Source organism: Phocoena sinus, chromosome 3 (assembly GCF_008692025.1).
Source record: "Phocoena sinus isolate mPhoSin1 chromosome 3, mPhoSin1.pri, whole genome shotgun sequence".
Lineage (NCBI taxonomy): Eukaryota > Metazoa > Chordata > Mammalia > Artiodactyla > Phocoenidae > Phocoena > Phocoena sinus.
In genome coordinates this window covers 65,973,476-65,987,598 of record NC_045765.1, presented here as the reverse complement: position 1 = coordinate 65,987,598, position 14,123 = coordinate 65,973,476, and the positions used below count along the sequence as shown (strand labels likewise).

The window sequence follows — 14,123 nt, the reverse complement described above, 5'->3', positions numbered from 1 at the left end:
CTTTTTCAAGACTGAGTTGCAGGAATTAAATAAATTACACTTTCCTACATCTACACATCCATATAGATCATGGACTAAACAAGATAGTAAGCAATTACTCATCTGGGACATTCTGGACCTTTAATAATATGATTGCAAAAAATGTTTCCTATAATCAATCTATAGCATGAGTTTATCAATAAAGGGAGTGAAATCCAATATGTTAATTTAAAGCAACGTATCTTATCACTGAAATATTGATAACTCCATCTCCTTCCTCTCCTCCCCATAATCTCCATTCTCCCACAGTTTAGTTTCAATTTGCACATTGAGTTTTGCAGGTTTTGGGAAAGCCAGTCTGTAACAACTTTGGGGAGGCTACTTAAGAGATCAATGAATCTCAGCCTTTGTCTTGTCTCTATCCATAATTACCATCTAGATCACCTCATTAGTTCCATGACTTTAAATACTATCAAATTTGTGGTTCCATCTTTCACCTCTCCCCTGAACTCAGATCTTTCTGCCATGTGCCTAGTATTTGATTTCTCCTCTTAGATAGCTAATGTATTTTAGAGTTAACACGTCTAAAATCAAACACTTGATACTCTTTCCTCCACATACAAAACCTGCTCCAATCCTCTCCCAGGCTTCTGCATTTTCAATAAATGAAAACTCCAATTTTTTAATTGCTCAGGCCCTATACCTTGCAGTCAAACTTTGAATCCTTACTATCATGCCTTATTCAATCCAGTAATAAGGTCTGTCAACACTACTTGCAAAATATATCTGGACTCTGATGACTTACCACTGCTTCTAAATCACTATAACCTGAGCTCAAGCCACCATCATCCCTCATCTGGACTATTGCAATTGTTTCCTAACTCATCTCTGGACCCAACTATAGTCTATTTTCCCCACCATAGCCAGAGTCATCCTTCAGAAGCATTACCTTAGCCCAGGCCACTCCCAGTGGTGTCCCACATCAATCAGAGTAAAATCCAAAGTCCTTATTACAGTCTACCAAGTAGTTTTCATCTCCGGCTGCACATTTAATCACTTGGGCAGCTTTATATTATTTTATTTTTCTCTTTTTTTTTGTTTGGTTTTGTTTTTGTTACTGACTCGGGTGCAGACAGAGGTGTTAACTCATGGTTCTGCTCTTACTAGGCTGTATTCATTCCTCCTTCCTTCCTCCTTCCCTCCCATTCTCTCTCTTTTATCCCTGCTCTCCATTCTCATTCCTCATCCCCTACTCAACCATATGAATGTGTTTAATATTATTCTTTTGGTCTCTGCTCCTGCAAAATTAGTATTTTTGTTTTCGTGTGCATATTTTAAATTTCTATAAATGGTATTTTGTCGTATACCTCATTCCATCTTTATAACATCCAATCCGTCAACTCCACAGTATTCAACTGCAATTCTTTTTCAATCTATCCACTCTCCAAATATGGCTTCTAAATTCTTGCCACTGCAAATAATGAGGCACTGAATATTTTTCCTTATGTTTCCGTATGGGCCTGTAAGTTACTTTATTTGATATCTAAAGCCCAGAGAGGAGCTGCTGGTTCACAGAGTTTGCATATTCTTAGCCTTTGGTATCAGGAAAAACAGTCCTTGTTACTGCCATATGCATCCAGTGAACCTTTTTAATTTTTTATATTTGTAAGTCATTTTGAAAATAATCTGCAGAGGAAAAAGGCACAAACAACCTTACTAGAAATTTTAATAGGAATTTAATCATAGCTAACTCAAATTTTATTCTGTATTTTCTTGGTTTTGAAAAAATATATACCTGAAATGGTCCTATAAATGCCATTAACTGCTTGCCTGTTAGTTGTCATGCATAAACCTGAAACATATTCATTTTGTAAAACTGATTCCACATTTCAAACACATCTGTCCTGGCCAATGTACTGGACAGGGAGCCAGGCAACCCGGGACACTGCTTCAGCTCTGCCATGTGCAAGCACTGAGACCTTGAACAAATGACTGCACCTTTAGGGCCCTGGTTCTCAAGTCTGTGAGAGGAGGTGGTGGGAGCAGATGTCTTAAAAATTCCTGTTTCAAAATATGACTTGGAAGATAAGCAGGATAAAAGTGACCATATATTTTGGTAATCTAGAGTTCCTTCAGGTAAAGGACTACTATTTTGTTCTCAAGTTAATTGTAGTAAATGGTCATCACAAGAGAGTATGAGTATTTAACTCTATGTACTTCTATTCATTTGTTTCATATAGCTTTTGCTTACCAACACAACCCACACCGGTGGGGTTCAGCTGGAAATCGGGTGGACAGTTACACTCATAGCGACCAGGAGTGTTGACACATAGGCCGTTCACACAGTTTATTGGATCTGCACATTCATCAATATCTAGGAAAAACATTTAAAATGCCCACATTAACATCTTTACTTTCCTTGTGCATACTGCTGTTCCAAAGAATTTGGTGGAAATTTTGCAAGTCAGTAGACTAAAAATCTTTAGGAGGGACTCAAAACAATGAAATAAAAATGAAATACTTGTATACACCTAAAGCAGTTTCCATAGATCAGTCACACAGTATTCATGATGATATCATTTAATATCCTTAATAAATAAATTATAATGAAACGTTGCAATTCTGAAGAAAAACATTTTATCACTGTTTGTTTAATTAAACTTAAACATATGTATTATATATTTGTACATATATGTGGACATCACAAATACATACAAAGAAATACTTTACTAATTTCGTGTTGGATATTTAATATTAAGTTGTTTATATTACAATGGATCAATTCAATAGTTAAAAATAAATGTATCAGCCAAGGGGGAAAGGGGTGGGGTGTGAGGAATTGGGAGACTGGGATTGACACATATACATTATTGACACTATGTATAAAATAGACAACTGATGGGAACATACTGTATAGCACAGGGAGCTCTACCTAATGCACTGTGGTAACCTAAATGGGAGGGAAGTCCAAAAGGGAGGGGATATCTGTATGTGTATGGCTGATTCATTTTGTTGTGTAGTGGAGGCTAACACAACATTGTAAAGCAACCATACTCCAATAAAAATTAATTAAAAAATAATAAAACAATAAATGTATCAGAATGTAATTTTTTTTCAAAAAAATGCATAGCCCAAGGCATAGCAGGCTAAGCAGAAATTTGAGGAACTTCTATATCTAGCACAAAATGTTCATTTCTACTAATAAGAACACAATTAAGCCCTTAACTGGCCATACCTGTACAGTTCCCTCCGGTTCTGTCCAATTCGTAACCATCATCACAGATACAATGAAACATACCAGGCAAATTATTACATGTTCCAAAGACACAAATATTTTGGAAGGAGCATTCATCGATATCTGGAGATTAAAAAAAATAGTAATCTCTTGATTACAAGGACATTTAGATTTACTGTATGACATTAATAAATTATTCTATCTCCTCAGATGTTTTTATGCAGCAAAAAATTTTCTTTTTCTTTGACCAGAGATGTCACATAAATGGCAAGCAACTAATGTTTATATGGGTCAGAAATATGAAAGAATATTATCTTATTTTATTGACAGTATTTTACTGTCTTGACCTGTAAAATACTTCAGAAAAAAATTGGCCTAGGGCATAAAAACCTTTTAGAAATTAAATATGAACGTGTTAAAGGAATAAGATTGTAAAAAATTAAAGATAAAAACAAATTCAAAGATTATAATAATTAAGTGAAAACAGCAGATGTTTTATAAACATCTACAACATACAAAATATACAACATAAATATTTTAAATATATCTTTTAAATTATTTAAGTTTAATTTTTTAAACTTCTTTCTTGTTATGTAATCTGATCTGTTATAATAAAGTCAGTTATAAACAGGGAAAGAAGTTTTTTCCCAGTAGTGTGTAATAAGATCATCCATTGCCCCACATTCCTCCAAATCTCATTAAGATATCTCTACTGGACTGAAATCATAAATTCAGTTTATGAAAGTCTTCCATGAAGCTTTAACTCAAAATAAACAAGAAGTTATTACTCCTCATTTGTATGAAAATGAAGGCATAGTGTGCCTGTACAGCTGTAGAAGTAATCTGTATTTCTACACATAGGAAGAGGATGGACATTTTTGTACACAAATTACCTCATATCCTGAGAATGCAGACCAGGCATGCCATTTTAGGCTAGACTAGACAAGTCATTCTAAAATGCTGTCTTGAGACAGTTATATCTTAAGTATAAACGGGTCTTTTGGTCATTTATGATTGTCAAAATAAAGCATTGCAACTATCTTATATTTAAAGTATAATTCAAATTGTGTCTAGAAGTTCAATTGATGTGTAAAGTTGTCTTTACTTGTGTTGGGGCAATAAACAAAGTTATTCTTTTTATATAAATCAGTAAAGACTCATTAAGTTAGTTTATAATTGAGTTGTGTTAATCTATAAATTGCAGTGGAATTGTATTATCAGCCTTCTGCATATGCATTTTACTTTTAAGTGAACTTTATTAGAAATAACTTCCATTTAAATAACATAAAAGTTGCGTGGAATAAGGTATTTTAAGAGAATACTGCCTTGTTTTTACAAAATTGATGCATATTCAGAAAATTGAACAATACAGAAAAGTGGTGATAGGAAACAGAAAAGATAGGAAACACAGAAAATAAGATAGCAAGAACAAAAATCACTCAAAAATGCTTCTATCCAGAATTATCATTGTAATTGGATGAACACCATTCCAAACATTGATATTTCTCAGTGCATATTCACAGAGAGTAAAGCTGAAACAATTTCCAGGCATCAGATCAATTTTTCATTATCTCAGTATCTTCTAAAATGCTTTCTAATGGTAAGAATTGATGAAAACACTAAAACTGTATCATCTTTTGGTTTTATGTTAAAATTCAAACACAATTTTAAGACAGTATTAATGGATTCTATACAATGATGATTAACAATTAGCATCCATATATGCTTCCAACTCATTTTTGTTATTCATATTATTTTCACTTTTTAAATGTTCATGGCATTTACCATAATCTCTACAGTATTTAGTACTAATTCTTTAAAGGAATCAATAATGTTTTTATTGTCACTTCTCCATTTACTTCTTGATTGGCTGTTTTTCATTGCTGATAAGTTGTGTGTCTTTTTTGTTTCTGTTTTTGTTTTCGTTTTGCCCAAGACAAGAAGGGAGATCCCACAGGTGGTTTCTTTCTGAATTATTTCACTTGTCAGGATATGTCTATTGTCTTTTTTTTTTTAATAAATTTATTTATTTTATTTATTTATTTTTGACTGTGTTGGGTCTTCATTGCTGTGCGCAGGCTTTCTCTAGTTGCGGTGAGCAGGGGTTACTCTTCGTTGTGGTGTGTAGGCTTCTCATTGCGGTGGCCTCTCTTGTTGCAAAGCATGGGCTCTAGGCGCGAGGGCTTCAGCAGTTGTGGCGCGCGGGCTTCAGCAGTTGTGGCGCGTGGGCTCTAGAGTACAGGCTCCGTTACTGGCGCAACTGGCTGAGTTGCTCCTTGGCATGCGAAATCTTCCCGGACCAGGGCTCGAACCCGTGTCCCCTGCACTGGCAGGAGGATTCTTAACCACTGCGCCACCAGGGAAGCCCTGTCTATTGTCTTTATAATTAACTAACTCTGAGGTATAGCTTTCTTGTCACATGTGTCCTTATAACTGTGAGGGCAGCATTCTAATGTGTGTTGGTACTGAATGTTTGTTTTGTTCATGACTTGCCTTTTCTATCTGCAGTTTGAAGAATCTCTATTACTTAAGTTGACAAATTCAATTAGGTTAAATAAAAATGATTTACTTCTTTCTGTATATTCAGTTCCTTCTATTTCAGGAAAATGTTTGGTTGTTTAATACTTTTTTTCTATTCAATTTTTAGGGACTCTTCACTTCAGAAACACCCATTATACTTAAGTTTATGGTCTTTGTCTTTTCTCTAATAGTGTTAATTTATCCTCTCCCCCCTTTTTTTTCACTGTGATTATCTCACCTCCATTCTCTATGGTACTAATTACATTTTCATCTCCTCTGTTCTTTGCTGTGTCTATTTAATTGTTCTCTTATTTTGCTGCACTGGCCCACGTTTTTTGTTTCCCTTAACTCTGCAATATCTCTTTTTGTCTTTCTTTTCTGTTTTTATAATCACTTTGAACTTGTTCAATCATATGTTTTTATTAAGGTTATCTGAGGTACAATATACCTATGCGAAATTTGCTCTTGTTCCTTGAGTAGTTTTCCTCTACTCTGGATTGATTATCTGCTTTTTGTATGCTTTTTTTGTTGTTGTTGTTTCCATAGAACACCTGCACAGTTGCTGTTGTTTCAGTTTGTTTACACATTACTTGGTCAGCTCTTTCAAGAGTTTTATATACAGTTGATGCTTGAACAACATACATTTGAACTGTGCAGGTCTACTTATACATGGATTTTTTTCAATAGTAAATACCACAGTGTATGTAGTATAACTACACTATCTGCAGTTGGTTAAATGTGTGGACATGGAACCGCGAATGCAGAGAACTGTGAACACTGAGGGCCGACTACAAGTTATACACAGATTTCCCCCCATGCTGATGGTAAGTGTCCCTAGCCCCCATGTTATTCAAGTGTCAACTGTACTCTGAGATACAGTTTAGATGGAGCTTCTCGACATCCTCCCTTCTTTTTTGATTTGGGCTTTCTTTGGAAGACAGCTTGGGGTACGGTTTTCATTATAGCTTCTATTCTGTGGCCCAGAGTTTCATAAGGTGGGGGAAGAGGAGAAATACGGATGGGAGGACCTCCACTGGGCTCTGTGTGCTCTTTGTTGGTGAACCTGGCCCCTGCTCTCTCTTCGGAAATCATACTAAATGCTCTGTATCTGGGTTTACTCCATCTGATGGAGTCCTAACCTGTCCCTGAGGAGGTTCTTGCAGGTTCTGTACCTTCCCATTTTGGTGAAGAATACTGGGAAATGGCCAACTCCAGCAGTTTTTTAAACTCTATAGAAATTCTGAGAATTTATGATTAGAGGTAGATGCTGAGTGGAAAATGTTGTTTAGAGGATCAATTCAAAGGGGCATCAATTTATAATAAGATGGGAAAATATCAAGGAATTAAAGTAATAAATTCAGGATAAACTGTCTAAATGTGCCAGATCTCATAGAAAGAGAGAAGACAAAACCATAGAGAAACAGGCAGAACCATGGAATTGCATTTTTGGGATCTCAAAAGTTGGCATCTGGTTAAATGGAGCAAAGGGTGAGCTACATGTGTGCCACTCTCAGGTGCCCTGGCAACTGGGATTTCTCTCCATGGAAACAACATATTTTGGGAAAGCCAACATGAGAAGGAAGTACAGTAAACAGAAACTATTTAGCATCACCTTGAGGGAGGTTCTGCGAGAAGTTCTGGAAGACCCCAGGCCACAAATAATGGAACAGAATTATGAAAGGGAAATGCTGTCTTATGTATAAAGGATTAATTTTGAAATTTTATGTTGGCAAAAGTGTCTGGCTATTGCTAACTTGTCCCTTTTCCCACCAATTCTTGTCAAGCTGACGTGGGTAATAAATCATGTAATTCCATAAACACATTGACTCACAGTTTCTACCAATTGACTTCAAAGCTTAGAAGGAACCAGGACTAGGAAAAAAATAAAGCTCATTCTACAGCTGCCTTGTATAAAATGGTTTAGGTTCTGCCCAACCTAGCAGGTCAGAGTAGAAGCATGAATACTTTCAGTTTCTAATACCATCTTCCCAGAGCCTGCTATTCATTCTCTCATTCTGATTCTCTCCAAATTGGTAGATATTTATGGAAATTGCCATGATCTTTTAGGCACACTTTCTTTCTTCAGTGACACTTCTGGTGGTGGGGCAGAGTCAGGCTCTACTCCAAGCTACCCCAGATTGCATAATTTTTGTTTGGTTGATGCTGGTGAAATGTGTGTGTGTGTGTGTGTGTGTGTGTGTGTGTGTGTGTGTGTGTGCACGCGCCCACGCTGGCATTTACTATTTCTGTTCATTTGATTAGATACTCATGTAGGGAAAGCCTGTAATCTGGTTTCATTTTATAATCTTTGCTAGCAGTTAGCCTGAGTTTTTTTTTAAGGTTTTCTATGAATCACTAATTTTGTTAAAACCTTATGGCATATGAATTGTTTTCAATCCTTCTCCTTTATTTACATTTTCATGTACTTTTATGAACACAATGATGGCCCAAACTCTATGTAATGTGAATTGAGTCTCTAATGTAAAAGAAAATCCAAATTCTTTTTCTTGGAAAGATATCACACTAGTCACAAAGTCCCATTTCTAGGAAAGGGGGTGATGTCATAACTTAGAGGCAGGAGACATGACTATTAAGCAAAAGGTGTAGTTCTTGATGAGTCCCTGAAGAGGACTTCCAGTCCCAGACATACAGACAGTTGACTAAAGCATAAAGGTAATGCCAAAAATGAGCTACTTAGATTTTGATAAACACATTAAATAGCAGTGATTGAGGTACACAATATATTTTAAAAGCTGACCAGTTTATCCACATTTCATTCATTTAGTGATAAAAAAAGAAATAGTTAAAAAAAAAAAAAAAAGAATAAGCCAAAGTTCCAACTCTTGGCTCCTGGCCAGGAAAACTTCATAAGAGATGAAAGCCACCTTCATCATTATTCATTCGGCAAAATAATCCATGCTTAAACAAATGACTTTTATGTGTGCAGCATGTGCTGTGTATTCTGCTTCCAGGTGGAGCCTGTTCAGCCCTTTTTGTGGTTTCATTTGTTGTAGTTGATCCAACTTGGAAATGAGTTGGAATCCTGGTGACCCACCTTGGCAGGATCTGCTGTCTGAGGCTGGAGTGAAGCCCATCTCACACTCGCAGCGATATGCACCTGGGACGTTGAGGCACTGTCCATTCTCACAGAGATTTATGTTTTCTGCACACTCATCAACATCTGTTGAAGGAGCAAATTACATCTCTATTAAGTTCCAAATCTCATGACATTTTTTTCTTTGCTCTATAACTAAACCAGTCTCACTGGCTTGAGTTAGTGCTCATTAACATCAAACAACAATTATCCATATACACCTAAATAAGGGTATACAACTTGATAGCAGAGCTGTTTATGCCCTAACATTCAATTCCATTATGATAAACAGGAGGAACGAGGTGTCTCTCACATCTGTCTCAGTTCTCTTTAATGCTAATTTGATGCATCTGTGTTACACCAACATCATTTAGATATAACCAAGAACATTGGAATTAATCTTAAAATGGTGTTAATTCATTTGAAAACATTACAGTATTAAAATGAACAACTTTTTCACTAGTTCAAGTATTTTTAAGCAAGTAAGGGACACTCTAAGGGAGTGAGAAAAGTTTCTTTCATGCCATTACAATCTCATTAAAATATTCTTATATTTAGGGCCTAACATTTGCCAAGGAGTGTGCTAGCTGCCTGACGTTCATGTTTTCACTTAGTTCACCAACCCTGTGAGGTTTACAAGAGGAAGAAGCCGAGGCTAAGAGGAGGTGACTGATGCCTGGGAGTCACAGTGATCTAATCTGCGGCTGAGCCAGGGTCTAGGTCCAGCTGTGTCTGATACCAAAGCCATGCCCCTGCCCTCACACCACGGTGCAGAGACATGCTAAGAAAGATGCAGTACCCGAGGTTTAAAAGTAAGGAAGCTTTACAACTGAATAAACATGTTTTCTTAAAGAGGCATTAGAAAACTGTAAGTCTGTGTTTTTGATGTCACTAATTAGAAAAAACTATCTTTTAATTTGGGGTTTAAAGTGTGCACTGAAATTCAACTGAGAAACACCTATCTCTCAAGCTTAAAAGTATCATTCTTTATGTCCAGCAAGATGATCTAGTCTTTTACGTGAATATAATAAGTGAATGTTTTATCCTCAAGGAATGCAGAGTGAATTTACTCACATTCATTAAGCTCTTATGATGCATGTTTCTAAGCTCTTTACTTGTATTATTCCATTTAATCCTTTCAATACCATGTGATAAACTGAGATTCTGATAAACATAATAAATAGCAGTGATTGGGTAGGTCATAGATTTTATTTTAAGAAGCTATATAGTTTTCCCAACATGTCATTCATTCAATGATATAAAAGAAAAAGGGAAATAGTACTTATTATTATTATTACCACCATGTCCATTTCAAAATGGAGAAACTAAGGACACACAGGTTAAGTCATTCACTTAAGTCTATATGGCCAGTAAGCAGCACAGGCAAGATCTGGATCCAGATGGTCTGACTCAGAGCCTGTATTTTTGACCATTATATTAATTAATGAATAAAAGGAAATGACAGTCACTAAGAGTACATGATAGTAATAAATGCCATTATTTTAAAAAATTTCCAGGTTTTTGTGTTTAATGTAAGCAAAAGATACATATTCACCTTAAGTCAAGTGTAAAAACAGAGGTAGTGATTTCAGCCTCCTTTAACTACAGTCTTCTTCTGATGATGAAAACATACAGAGTGTTGCATGAAAATCAGGACCTCACCCACCTGAGCAGGTAAATCCATCTCCAGTGAACCCTTCGGAGCAGGCACAGCGGTAGGAGCCTGGGGTATTGACACACTGAGCATTTATGCTGCACTGGTGGGTTCCATTAGAACATTCGTCCAGATCTGCATGTCAAGAGAACATAGCAATAAAGTTCAGAAATGAAAATGGAGTATTTAAACACCCAGGAAGATTTTCATTTGTCTTAATTTAAATGTAAACTGGCCCCAAACTGGCCAAATGGAATGTATTTTAGTTTACTGGTCAAGTTGCAGTTCTATATAATTTTCTAAGACCTCAGACCTATAATCCAAAATGTTCATGCTACAAACCTGGGCAAAAATAATTAGTTCAAGCATTTTGTGAGCTGTCTAATCAACTAGAATTATAATGTTTAAAAGAAAACCAGGCCTAGATTTCCTTCTGATTTCTACCGAGGGTGAATTTTATCATTGGCTACCTTATCACTAAAAAAGGGGTCAATTTTCAAGATAATACTGAATTTCAGAGCAGGAAAATTACCATAGAATTTTCAAGTTCATTTTATAGATGAGGAAACCAAGATATGATTCTTGACCTCATGGAACCCCTAGTCTAATGGAAAAGACAGATGTTAAACACAGAGAATTCAATTAAATTAAATACTGTCATACATGTACCATGAAGAAAAGTTACAAGGTATAAGGAAATAAGAAGGGTGTGTAATTTGGATTGCAGGAATTAGGAAAGCTCCACTGAGGAAGTCATTTTCAGTTAACTTCACATCTGAAGGATGAGCAAGAGTTGACCTGCGAACAGAAGTAGGGATGGGTCTTCCTTGCAGAGGGAACAGCACGTATGAAAACACTGAGAAGGAAAAGAGCTCTGATGTGACAAAAATTAAAGGAGGTTAGAGTGACAAAGCACAATGTAGGAGACCAAGGATGAAGGAAAGTGAAGCTGGAGAGATAGTGGGAAGATGCCATAGGGTCTTATAAACCATGTGAAGGAAGCTGAAGTTTATCCTAAATTCACTGGATTAAGATGACAATTGTGAAGAAATCAGATCCATGGTTTAAAAAAATCTACCTGGCTGCAATGTGGAGAATGGATTGCAGGAGGACCAGAGAGGGAGTAAGTCAACATATGAGGAGGTTCTTTCAGCAGCTAACAGAGAGAAAGGGCTGGGGTGGGGGCCAGATTGAGAGAGAGAACGGTTGTGATGAGAGCAGGGGGATGGAGATGGAAAGGAGTGGAGGGATTTGGATGCCATTTTGGAGTAGAGGTGCCTGGACATGGTTAAATCTTTGGTATTAGTGGCAGGCTATTTTTCGATAGCTGGCCAGAGTGATAGATGGACAAGAAGCACAAAAAAAGGGAGGCTAGAGGAGGGAAAAACAGTAAACAAATGGGACTAGAAAACTGGGAATGGGGATATAGCTGAAAAGTTGTGAGATTAATGATAGAGAAATGGCTGGACTCAAGTGGGTAGCTAGTGGACTTAGTGACACCGTGAGAGAACCTTCCCTAGCAAAGTTATTTAAAAACTATGTTAACTCAAATTCTGGAGTCAGCTCATAAACATCTGACAAGTATAAAACAATTGAGTAGGTAAGAAAGTACATTCAAATTAACTAATATTATTAATAAGAGATCTTAAAATTATCCTTTAATTCTTGCTGCAGGCTTATCAGGTTTTAATGAATAATCATGGGGAGGTCGGTTTTGCTTGCTTTAATATGTATTTTAAATAGACCTGGATACTTTTTACGAGTTGCAACATGTCTTATTGTTGAGGCACATAAAACACTGAACGTACCAAGCAGCACTATGAATGACATCAAGGGTAAAATCCAGTTCCTTGCCTCACAGCTATAAAGGACTTATTAGACTCTGGTCAAGAACTATAAAACTTGGAGAATGGCAACTGCCTTCACATTCTCCTTCTAATCTGGCTCCTTGGAATCCAAGACATTTAGATTTCTCTGGAAGAAGAATTCTATTTTCTATTAAGAAGCTGGTATTGACCACTTACTATAGACCTAGGTTATCTGAAAAAAATCATTTCATTCCCTTCATTTATTTCACTGTGTTTTAAATCTCACTGTTACTCTATGAAAAAACTGGAAAAATATATTAGTTATGTTTCATCCTACAGCTGTTTGGATTTCTGGCTGCACATCAAATATTTTTTACTGAACAACACCACATTAAAAAGCAGATGCCAAGGCATACTGTTGTAATTTGATCATTTATACCAAAGTTAAAGGAAACTCTTAGGCAAGAATTATCTTGCAACGAAAGACAGCCTTTAATTTTCAAGAGAATAAATGAAACTAAGAGCCATGTTCCTACTTAAGTATGTAGGTTAACAACTGTGCAAAGAAGAGCCTCTAGGGATTTTGTGTCTTAGCGAAGGTTATTTACATTTGCAAAATACTCACCAATACATTTGATGCCATTTCCAACCCAGCCTTCTCTGCAGCTACATTTGAAGCTTCCTGGGACGTTTAGACATGAGGCATGCATGTCACAGTTGTGGGCACCAATTTCACACTCATCCACATCTGAGAAACCGTAGTTAATATGAAGATAAGATACAACCTAGTTAATTCTACTTCCAAGAGATTTCTGTATAGGCAAAATTTTAAAGTAAACACAGAGAAAACATTAACGTCACTTTTATTTTTAATATGTTTAGACTCCAACAGGATTTGGAAGTTCATGATCCAAATCAAACAAGGCCTTCCCTGAAAGAAATTGCCAGCCAGAATATATAAAAATAATCACTGGAAATGTTTTCTGGAAAATGACCAGATGCTTTTATCAGTATTATGTATATAGTGACTGTGTATGTGGTACACATACATATGAACATGCAGAGTTCTTCTTTCATTACTTGCTCTTTCCTGGAGGTGTCAGCTTAAGGCCTAGGTTGCAGTCTAAGTCACCCACCACCTGGCTTGAGCAAAATACCACACTAAAGCCTTGAGCAATGATGGACATTTGGCCCAAAGTACTGACCCTGGGAGCTCAACCCCCATCCGCCCTTCAAAAGACTAAAACTATTTAGTAGAGAACAGGAATAAGAGATAAAATGAATGGGGTGAACAAAGAAAAAAAGCGAAGAGAGGAAATTTGGGCAGGGAGAAGAGAAGGCAAAAGCAAATGGAAAGAGAGGAGGGAAGAGCAGAGAAAAAGATGGGGAAAGAAAGGAAGGAAAAGAGTCTAAATATAAGTTTTAGATTAATTTTTGTTAGTTTAAAAGAACTGTAAAACTCAGCAAACACCTGGGATTCCTCCAGGTCTTTTGGTGCTTCTTCCTTACGTATATCTCCTGTTTGGGCAGGAGAAAGTGAACGCTGCCCCAAGAGCTACCAGGAGCACATCAGAACCATGGGGGCCAGATTCCACACCCATTCTCCCACTCCGTGACCAAGCACGCAGCCAGGTCTGCGGCTTGGTAGCTGAGACCGTGCTCATCTACCACAGAGAAGAGACAAACGCATCACACATGCTCTGGGCCAGTTACTCATCACATAACTGTCACAACCTGGTGTGGGTGAAAGTACAAGAAATTCCAGGGAACAAATGATGTTGAAGGTTAACCTCTGAAATATAAGAAGTTGAAACACAGGGGATACAAGCTTGA

General features: G+C 36.7%; 1 protein-coding gene across 1 annotated transcript in view; it reads right to left on the bottom strand.

Moving 5' to 3' along the window:
* The window catches only part of FBN2 (fibrillin 2), a 247,569-nt gene that overhangs the window by 46,663 nt on the left and 186,783 nt on the right, over positions 1-14,123 (bottom strand). Inside the window, exons 32-36 of the mRNA XM_032626668.1 lie at positions 12,916-13,038; positions 10,495-10,617; positions 8,790-8,915; positions 3,215-3,337; positions 2,231-2,353 (exon numbers count right to left, since the gene is read on the bottom strand). Of these exons, the coding sequence (XP_032482559.1) occupies positions 2,231-2,353; positions 3,215-3,337; positions 8,790-8,915; positions 10,495-10,617; positions 12,916-13,038 (618 nt within the window). The remainder of the gene's footprint in view (positions 1-2,230; positions 2,354-3,214; positions 3,338-8,789; positions 8,916-10,494; positions 10,618-12,915; positions 13,039-14,123) is intronic.